Here is an 11,177-nt window from a genome sequence, read left to right as displayed (position 1 = left end):
TTGGATATACACTGCCCACCTGTAAGCCTATGTGTCCTCTGTCTGTGCAGACTCTTCTGTAGGCCTTTCTGTAGTTGTGGAATCCTGCAACTTATATTGCAGCCATAAAGCATACAAGTATAAATTAAGTAAAGTTATTTATGCACTTGCAGGTAGGCTAGTTCCTCCATATGACAGTTATCTGAGAGGGTTTATTCACTGTCCAGTGCAATGGAAACAAATGGACATTACAAAGTCATATACTTTCTTTCCTTTGGAAAGTTAGAAAATGTCCACTTACTGCACATATTTCAGCCACCACTTTCTTGGGAACAGATACAAGTGTTGGTGTATTATGTAAAAGTGCACAAAAGAGGAAAACACAATGTCATTACAATGAACTACTGTACACTCGGGAAAAAATGTGATCAATAACTCATGGCAAAATATTTTTACATTAACATAAGTTTATCAGTTTTCACTTTCACAAGTCAAAGCAATTCAGAAAAACTTTCCTGTAGCTCAAACAGTAGAGCTTTGGTGCTTGCAATGCCAAAGTCATGGGTTTGATTCCCAGGGAAAGCAAGAACTGATAAGATTGTAATTATGTACCTTGAAATGCAATGTCATTTGCTTTGGATAAAAGCGTCTGCCAAATGCATAAATGTAAAAGCCAATCTTTATTTTGAGCTTTCTAATACTGTAGCAATATGCACTTTAAATGAAAGCTTGTCATCTATCCATACAGCCAAGTACACTGTAAAAAAAAAATCAGTTAAAATTACGGTAAAAACTGGCAGCTGTGGTTGCCAGAAATCGACACTCGGTTACTAACGTAACCTCGGTTCTCTCTAGAGAGGGAACGAGTGTTGCGTAAGTTTAGCTTAAGCTACGGGAAAACTCCTTTTCTCGAGAATATTGAAGCAAAAAATTATCCTTAATTTTTAATTATTTAAAATGCATTTGCTGCAGCAGTTAGACATAGGCGAGGCAGCTTGCGCGCCCATTGGCTGCTCTGCGGCAACTGCTGCAACCTATCAGTGCGTCTGGCATGACTCCAGCGCCAATGGGAAGCCTTCCCTGCCATGACCCGCCAAAATGGGTGTGGCCTAAGCCTATAAATACCCATCGCTTAAGTTGCACTATGATTTCAGTCGACTGGAAGCGAAACCATAACGCAGCACAAGCACGGCAGGTTATGCAACACTCGTTCCCTCTCTAGAGAGAACCGAGGTTACGTTAGTAACCGAGTGTCGTTCTCTTACGAAAGTACTCTCCTGTTGCGTAAGTTTAGCTTACGCTACGGGAACCCCATGTAAAATGCTGTGCGTGCTAGATTCCAACACTAATGTCCCAAGGGCAGTATACCCGGGGCTCATGTAAAAGTGGAATAGTCGCATAAGCGGCAGAACGGGGAGCGACAACTCGGTGTTTAAGATAGGTGCTTACACATATATACAGTTAAGGCAATATATCAACCTTGAAACTGCATAGGCCCACAGGATGCTGCAAACGTATCAACGGTCTGAGCAAACTAAGTTGGTCAGGCGCGTTAATGTAGCATAATTAGACTGAGAACAGCCTAGCCTGTAAGGCGGGCACTTCCAGGTTATAGAACCTTACAAATGTAGATGGGGAGGCCCAGCCTGCCGCCATACAAATGTCTTGAAGTGAGACCCCACTTGTCCAAGCCCACGACGAGGCTATGCCTCTAGTCGAGTGGGCCCTGACATCCAAAGGGCAATCCAAGCCCTTGGATGCATAAGCCGACGCAATAGCATCTACTATCCATCTAGACAGGGTCTGTTTCGAGATGGCTAGCCCTTTAGCGCGGCCACCAAAGGAAACAAAAAGCTGCTCTGTCTGCCGGAAGGCAGCAGAACGTTCTACATAAAGCCTCAAAGCCCTTACTGGGCAGAGAAAATTAACCCCAACCTCGCTGTCGGACGCAGGGAGGGCTGACAGGGAAATTACTTGCATTCTAAACAGGTTCGCAAGCACCTTCGGGACGTATCCATGCCTTGGTTTGAGGGTGACCTTAGAGTCATTAGGCCCAAATTCCAGACACGTAGCACTCACTGAGAGCGTGTGTAGGTCGCCCACCCGTTTTACTGAGGCCATTGCCAGCAGAAAAGCGGTTAGAAGGAGAGGTATTTCAGCTCTACCGCATGTAATGGTTCAAATGGGCCGCCTTTCATGGCTTCTAGGACTGTAGAAAGGTCCCACACTGGAAGCGAAGGGGCCCGAGGAGGATTCAGTCTCCTGGCTCCCCTGAGGAAACGGATTATGAGGTCATTCTTTCCCAGCGACTGGCCATTTACAGGCTTTGTAAATGCTGCTATAGCCGCCACATACACCTTGAGCGTGGATGGGGTTCTCCTGCTGTCCATCAGCTCTTGCAAGAAAGAAAGCACCTCCATTACCTCGCAATCTAGCGGGTCCAATTCATGAGCTGAACACCATTCAGCGAACACTGACCATTTAGACGCGTAGAGCCGTCTAGTAGACGGAGCTCTAGCCTGTGCGATCGTGTTCATCACTCCCTCCGGGAGGTGAAATGGTAGTAATTGATCGCCCACGCATGAAAGGCCCACAGTTCGGGGTAAGGGTGCCAAACTGCACCCCTGGCCTGAGACAGTAGGTCCTTCCTTAGCGGAATCGGTCATGGAGCTGTGCTCCCCAGCTCCATCAACTCTGGGAACCACACTTGATTCTCCCAGAGCGGGGCTATCAGCATTATCGAGCATTTGCACTCCCTGATTTGCTTGATTACCTGTGGTAACAAGGCCACTGGGGGAAATGCATAGAGAGGACGTCTGGGCCATTTTAGGGCCCTTAGGGCCCGTCCCTTTCTTTTGAAAAGAATATTGGGCAATGAGGGTTGGCCTGCGATGCGAACAGGTCTACCTCTGCTCTGCCGAAGATGTCCCAGATGTTTCGCACCACCAGGGGATGCAAGGACCATTCCCCTGGGGGAAGCTTGGCCCTGGACAACATGTCTGGGCCCACGTTCAGGACGCCCGGCACATGCGCTGCTCTCAGCGAGCACAGATTGTGCTGGGCCCATATGAGAAGGCGTTTTGCTCTCGCAAGAAGGCTCTGGGACCTGAGACCGCCCTGGCGATTTATGTAAGACACCACTGACATGTTGTCTGTTCCGACTAGATCGTGGTGGTTCTTCAGCACAGGGAGGAAAAACCGAAGGGCGTTCTTGACCGCTTTCATCTCTAGACAGTTTATGTGTAGACACTTCTCTGCATCTGACCACAGGCCCATTGACAGCCTCCCTTCGTAAAGGGCGCCCCAACCCGTGTTGGAGGCATCTGTCGAGACTACTTTGATTTTTGAGGCTATCCCAGGTTCACGCCGGACTGGTACCAGTCGGCCCTCGTCCATGGCTTCAGCGCTGCTGCGCATGTCTGATTCACCATGAGACGAAGCGAACCTGATGCCCATGCCCGCGCTGAAACACGCCGCTTCAGCCATAGCTGAAAAGGGCGCATGTATAGCAGACCCAGCCGCAGCACCGTCGAGGCTGAGGCCATAAGACCCATCATCCTCTGAAACACTCTGAGGGGAAGATACCTCCCTACTGTGAATGTCGCTGCTAGGCGCTGGATTACTGCTGCGCGTTCTCGCTTTAGGCACGCCAACATAGACCTGGAGTCCAACTCTATCCCTAGAAAGGATGTTTCCTGGCTGGGAGAAAGATTGCTTTTGGCCCAGTTGACTCTGAGACCCAGCTGTTCCAGATGGTCCAGCAATAGCGCTCTGTGTGACACCAGTTCCTCTTTCGACTGCGCTAAAATCAGCCAGTCGTCCAAATAGTTCAGGATTCTTACACCCCTTCGTCTTAGGGGCGCAAGCGCTGTGTCCATGCATTTCAGAAATGCACGAGGTGCTAAAGACCGGCCGAACGGGAGGACGGTGTACTGATAAGCCTGGCCCCCGAAGGCGAATCTCAAGAATGGCCTGTGTCGGGCTGCTATTTGAATCTGAAAGTAAGCTTCTTTCAGATCCACTGATATAAACCAGTCTACCGGTCGAATCCGAGCGAGGATTTGTCTGGTTGTGAGCATTTTGAACGAGCATATCATAAGCGCTTTGTTCAAACGCCTGAGATCTAGTATGGGACGGAGCCCGCAGACCTTCTTCGGTACTAAGAAGTAACGGCTGTAAAAGCCCGACTCTTGCTCTCGGCTAAGGGGACGGTCTCTACCGCCCCTTTTCTTAGCAAATTCGCTATCTCGGTGCGAAGTAGGTGTGCTACTTCCTGATTCACCGAGGTTTCGAACCGGGCTGTGAAGCGCGGTGGTCTGCGAGCGAATTGTAGCAAATAGCCCCGTTTCACTATCTCTAGCACCCATTTTGAGACCCCTGGAATCGATTCCCACGCTTTCGCGTGAATGGCCAGGGGTAGAATGAAATCTGGGCTCCGGTCGCTGATATTCAGGGACTCGGGGACCCGGCCATGATGACGTACTCGGCCATGAAGGCTCACATTCAATGGGGCAGTCGGCACTTCATGCATCGGCTTTGTAACTAACATTCCGGTCGCAGAAACGGGAAGGTGATGCGTTACAAACGAGGCTGTGTGAGCTCGCGGCACGAGGTGCTTTTCGGAAAGTGTGTGCGTTGTGTGGCAGACACGCGATTTACACCTGAAACACCGCCAGCGCGAGCTGGGTTCATACACTGGGGCATTATGTGTGTGCGTAACACAGATACAGTCGTGTTCATAAGTAGGGGTGAGCACTGTACAGTGGGCACATTTCCTACACTTAAAACATGAACGGCATGAGCCGGTTTGACTGATATGGACCCCGGGGTGGTGTGAGACACTGTGTGGGTAATGCCTGTTTGTAGGGGTGAACACTGGGTAGTGGGCACTTTTTCTACACTTAGCGGTCGAGCGGCATGAGCCAGCTTGATTGTTTTCGACCCTGGATGAGTGTGACTCACAAAGAGAAGCTTATATGAAAAGAGAAGCAGGGAGCTGAGTGGGTTTAGTTTCCTTTTTTATTTTTGCTGAGTTATTAAATTAAATGGTTAAGAAAGCACATTAACTCAATGGAGAGGGTATATAAATGTTAGTAAAGAGAGGAAATTATAGATGAGAAGGAGAAGGACGAGTGAAAACAAGGTTCATGTGAAAAACAACACATTCTATTAGAGTGGTGAGTAAAAGTTTTTGACTGGATACATCTTTAATTTCACATTTGAATTGTTATTTGTTATGCTATTTTAAGTTCTGTTTTTTTATTGAGTTTGATTTTGTTTGTTAGACCTGTGTTATGTGATCTTCATTTTTGCTACCATTTTATGTAAACAGTCCAACAACTGATATTTGCACACACATTTTTTTTTAATATGTTTTTGGAATATTGGCTTACGTGAGATCAGGGTTATGGATTATCTCAGTAAATATAAGGTTTTGAGTTAAAATTATATAGTAGTAATACTTTTGTCCATCAATCTAGTTTTTCTAATATCAGCTGGGTAAACAAATCATCGCAATAAAAACGGACGAGTATACATTCAAGCAAGTGTCAGCTATAATGATGATAGATTTTAACCAAAATATTTGCCTGCAATCAAGTTGTAACAAAAAGTTCAATGCAATTTTTTTTTTGGGCAGTTACAGTGGAAATGTATTTTTGTAGGCAAGAATTTTATTTCTGTTCCTATATATATATAAAAAAATCTACCCTGATATATTTAGTGAAAACACGTATCTAGCCAATTATCTGAATGAATGAATGAGGCATTTATATAGCGCTTTCATATGTACTACTGTACACCCAAAGCGCTTTACAATACCAGGGGATCTCTCCTCAACCCCCACCAGTAATACACCACTTAAAACCACTTAAGGGTTTAAGAACTGCAAAACACAAAAGGACAGACATTGAACCTCAAGTAAGTGATATAGTTTTCTAAAACATTTCTTAATTTGTTTATTTTATTTGTTTGTTACATTGACTTTTCTCCATATTGTTTACAAGGATTGCTCTTCTTTTTGACACCAAAAAATTGTCCATAAGGAAGTTTTATGATTTGCATTTAAAATTGACAGTCTAGTCTTCACAATAATTATAATTTCAGTACATTTTTGACCTTAGCATGCATTGTATTGACATTTTTATTGTCCGCTGTTGAGAAAATTAGTTTCAGTGTTTCAATATACATGGCATTCACACATAAACAATCAATGGACACAAATATAAAATCACCAATATAATCCACCCATACTTATCCCTGAGACCTGGACACTCTTTTTTATTTTAATCTGCAAAAAAATTAAATAAAAGACTATTATGCTTTGCATGGTATGTAACATATAGGATTTTTTATGTACTCTTCTGATATAACTTCCTGCAACTTGGCTGGTAGTAAAGAAAAGCGCAAGTAAAACAAACAATTAGCTTAAATTAAAGGCAGTTGGACACACAAGTGATGCTTACAACTTACCAACAAAGTTCTCCATGGACATAGACGTGCCAAGAATAATTTTGATGCCATGGGAAATACATAGTGCAAAGCCTGAAGACATACAAAAGCCTCAACACTTTATCTGTTAGACAACACTATAAATATATAGATAGATCAAATTCCAAAGCATCACCACTGTACATCATATACTAATTTATACCACCGAATCCAGAAAAATACATGGAGAAATATTAATCACATCTATGCATTTCTTTTGCATTTAATCTTTTCAGAAAATTACCAGTAGTTGTGAAATCTTATAATAGTATAAAACTAATTCTGGCACAATTTCAACCGAAACCACCAGAGGGAAAATACACTAACAAGAAGAGTTTATGCTATGACGTTGCACAGACAGGGCTTATGATAACAGGCCTTAGTTCAATTAGGGCATTTACGTAGCTTGTATTAACATGACTTAGAAAAACATTACTGGTGTGCATCTTGAGACAAAACAATAACACTGACATATTTTAAGATATGTCAGTACAAGTTGCTTTCAGTTAAAGCAGCTCAAACATGCGTTTTAGTCTGGAACTAGCTTAAGCCTTGTCTGTGAAAGCGGGGGTTTGTGTGCTATATGCAGTGAGTGTGGTTGTTTAACCTTCACTTCATGAAATCCATTGGAGGTATATCAGAGACAGTATAAAGCGGAGACAAATGACTCAGGATGTCAGTTGGATTTAGGTAAATAGAGCCACACTATTTTGTGATATTCTATATCCTGTAACAAATATCAGATGAAGAGTTCAGATGCAAAAGCCTCTAAGTGCCATCTGAAATTTTCTTCTAGAATGATCATTTTTATAAAGCTTGTATTAAGTAATTTCACTTAAATGACAATTAATAGGTAATTAGCATTGCCATTTAAGTGAAATTATTGAACTTAAATATACGAGCTTGATAAAAATTATCATTCTAGAAGAAAATTTCAGATGGCACTTAGAGGCTTTTGCATCTGAACTCTTCAGATTTTTGTTTCATAAATGAGCATGCGCATGTTAAGTGGACTAAGGAAATTTGTTTAAATATGTATTGTAGCCATAGGGAAATATGCAAAGATTAAGTTTATGAGCCTGAGTACTGTAGTTTTCGTAGAGCTGCCTATGGCCTTTACGTTTTATTATTTATTGAGTATTTAATAATAGACGTTTAATTACTCGGATGGTTTCTTACATTCCTGATTATTGTCTCTTCGTTGTAATAGTTTGATGATTGACTTGTACTGCTACAAATTTGAGGTATTTATAAGGTTCAATCAGAAATGTTTTGTCAAAATTGAGTTATCCACATATTCATATTCTGTGGCAACTTTACGAGATGTTTTTTTTTTTTTAATGTGTTTTCTTTTTCATTTTTGGGACTTTTTAATTAGAAAACAAAAAGGGTTGATCTACAAAGTCAAATGAAATGCAAAAAACGTTTAAGCTCAATACCTCAAAACTGCTCAAAATGCAGATACAAGCTATCATAAAAAAATGAAAAATACAAAAAAAATCACATGTGGTTGTTCTTGCAGAGATCTTGATAATTCATCATCTCATCCTCTTCATCATGGCGCTGGTTCTTCATCTGCTGATGCTGTTTCTTCTCTCCGGTGGTTCGGCCAAAGTTGTGACAGATTTTGAGCAGGAATGTGGTCAATTTTTTGCAGGTGGAAAATCACCAACAACATTTTCTGGACAACAGCACAAGCAGATCTGCCAAACTCTAAATGGTGTTGTTTATTATGCCACATATTATGATACTCACAACAAGATCCCAGTGTACTCAGCCTACAAGTTTGAAGGGATAAAGAGCTGCAAAAGACTAGATAAGTGGCGCATTGAACCTCAAGTAAGTGAAACATTATTCTGTTAAGAAACATGAGGAAACTGAATAAACAAGCCTTTATACCAAACAATGCACAATACAAATGAACACAGAGTCAGATAATGCTTATAAAACATAACAGAGATTGATCATATACTGTGGTACATTATAGCAGAAGGCGCCATATGGAAGGGTATAAAACCAGTGGATTTGGCCTAAAAGTGTTTGCTATGCTTACTTAAGAGTCTGTGTCAATTAGTTACTTTTGTTTATCTTCTAATGAAACTGTTCTTAAGCTCATGTTTTCAATTGATTTAATATTGCAGCTTGATGATCAAAATACATCACCAAACATATCACCTGAGGGGTCTGTGAAAATAACACTACGTGGAGTCCATCAAGCTCTCAATGCAGATTATGAGCACTCTAGGTACCACAAAGGTCATCTGGCACCAGTATACCAGGCAGAATCACAGAGCTGTGCTGACGCCACCTTCACTCTCACTAATGCTGCTCCACAAGTGCCCAATTATAATTCTGGCACAATTTCAACCGAAACCACCAGAGGGAAAATACACTAACAAGAAGAGTTTATGCTACGACGTTTCACAGACAGGGCTTATGCTAACAGATTAGGCCTTATAGTTCAATTAGGGCATTTACGTAGCTTTTATTACTGTAACATGACTTAGAAAAACATTAGTGTGCATCTTGAGATAAAGCAATAACACTGACATATTTTAAGATATGTCAGTACAAGTTGCTTTCAGTTAAAACAGCTCAAACATGCGTTTTAGTCTGGAACTAGCTCAAGCCTTGTCTGTGAAAGCGGGGGTTTGTGTGCTATATGCAGTGAGTGTGGTTGTTTAACCTTCACTTCATGAAATCCATTGGAGGTATATCAGAGACAGTATAAAGCGGAGACAAATGACTCAGGATGTCAGCTGGGTTTAGGTAAATAGAGCCAAACTATTTTGTGATATTCTATATCCTGTAACAAATATCAGATTTTTATTTCATAAATGAGCATGCGCATGTTAAGTGGACTACCTATTACTGTTACATTAGAGTTAGGGGATAACACAGTTTGTACAGTATAAAAATCATTATGTCTAAAGTTCCCATTAAACATGAAAACCCAACAACCCAACGGGAATATATCCTTGTTTTCAACCACAATACAACGTCTGTCCAATGTTGGAGATTAATGTCAATCTGGCATTGGATTCTGACATCAACCTGATTTTCATTTTCAACGTTAGGTTTGGTCTTCTAAATGCGAATTTTGTCATTGTTTTGGTGCACACTAGCTTATACACAGCAAAATCCCCAGAGTTAAATTAACTCTGCTCGGAGAACATTTGGTCCCTCTCTACAGAGAGTTAAAATAACTCTGAATCAGAGTTAAAGTTAATGAGATACTTAAGTGATTAATTAAGTGATGATAGGGCATTAATGATGAACACCTGGTGTTAACAAGTTCTCAGCAGAGGAGGATTCAACAACTCCATAAACAAACAGCATTACCAGCTTTATTTATTACTAACCAGACTGACTTTATTTCTGTCATACGTTTACAGAAGTTCGTATTGAGAATTAAGGTTTAGATGTTGACGATTTTTTGAAAATGTATGATCACCATTATCGTGATGAGTGTTTCCTTTAGTTGGCAGTTTGACTCTAGCTTATTTTTTTGAGTGGTTGTGGTTTTTGTAACAGCTTTTACCAAAACATGTAATTTGTTGCAAAGAATGCCAGATGCAAAGATGTTCAGGTGATCTAGTTTTCAACAACAAAAAGTGGAATGATGAACTTATATCATCACTGTCCAAAAGTGGTCATTTGATGTTAATAGATTATATTCACTAACAATACTCTCTTGCCACAGATTGGACATTTTGAATTTTTTAAATACATAATAGGGGAATTTTTTTTTTCCCTAAGACACAGACATCAAGAATCAGCATATGAATCTCAACAATGGTGACATGTTTCATGCCGCAATGCATCCTGGGAGCCATGAGTTTTATACTGTTGTGGCTCCCAGCATGCATTGCAGCATGAAGCATGTCACCATTGTTGAGATTCATAAGCTGATTATTGATGTCTTTGTTTAAAAAAAAAAATCCCCCATTATATATTTAAAAAATTCAAAATGCCCAATCTGTGGCAAGAGAGTATTGTTAGTGAATAAAATCTATTAACATCAAATGACCACTTTTGAACAGTAATGACATAAGTGCATTTTTTTACTATCTGCTGTTAAACACTATATCACCCCCATCATCTTTTTTTGGCTTTCTTTGTAACAAATTACATGTTTTGGTAAAAGCTGTTACAAAACCCACAAACTTGCAAGAAGAGTCAAACTGCCCAACTGAAGGAAACACTCATCACTATAATGGTGATCATACATTTTCAATAAATCATCAACATCTAAACCTCTGTTAATTCTTAATAAGACCTGTAGACGTCTGACAGAAATAAAGTCAGTCTGGGGTGCGTTTCCCGAAAGCATCTTTGGCCATCTATGGTCGCAAGTTCCGTCGTTACCAATAGAGTTCAATGGACATTGCGATGAACTTGCGACCATAGTTCGGGAAACGCACCCCTGGTTAGTAATAAGTGAAGCTGGTAATGCTGTTTATGGAGTTGTTGAATCCTCCTCTGCTGAGAACTTGTTGACAGCAGATGTTCATCATTAATGCCCAATCATCACTTAATTAATCACAGTATCTCATTAACTTTAACTCTGATTCAGAGTTATTTTAACTCTCTTTAGAGAGGGACCAAATGTTCTCTGAACAGAGTTAATTTAACTCTGGGGATTTTGCTGTGTATAACAGTAAGGCTAACATATTCATAATAAAAGCCAAAAAACTTTAAATAGGGCA

General features: G+C 41.1%; 1 protein-coding gene across 1 annotated transcript; it reads left to right on the top strand.

Annotated features, from left to right (window-relative positions):
• Positions 1-5,100: 5,100 nt before the first annotated feature.
• LOC308688047 (endonuclease domain-containing 1 protein-like) lies at positions 5,101-9,426 on the top strand. The gene is made up of 3 exons (XM_081360885.1): positions 5,101-5,156; positions 7,991-8,307; positions 8,610-9,426. Exons 2-3 carry the CDS (start codon positions 8,026-8,028, stop codon positions 8,862-8,864), a joined length of 537 nt encoding a protein of 178 aa, XP_081217011.1. The 5' UTR covers positions 5,101-5,156; positions 7,991-8,025; the 3' UTR covers positions 8,865-9,426.
• The last annotated feature ends 1,751 nt before the right edge of the window (positions 9,427-11,177 follow it).

The sequence above is a fragment of the Scardinius erythrophthalmus genome, assembly GCF_964197995.2.
Source record: "Scardinius erythrophthalmus genome assembly, chromosome: 3".
In the NCBI taxonomy this organism is placed as follows: domain Eukaryota; kingdom Metazoa; phylum Chordata; class Actinopteri; order Cypriniformes; family Leuciscidae; genus Scardinius; species Scardinius erythrophthalmus.
The sequence above is the reverse complement of the archived record's forward strand: the minus strand, read 5'-3'. Positions and strand labels throughout refer to the sequence as shown.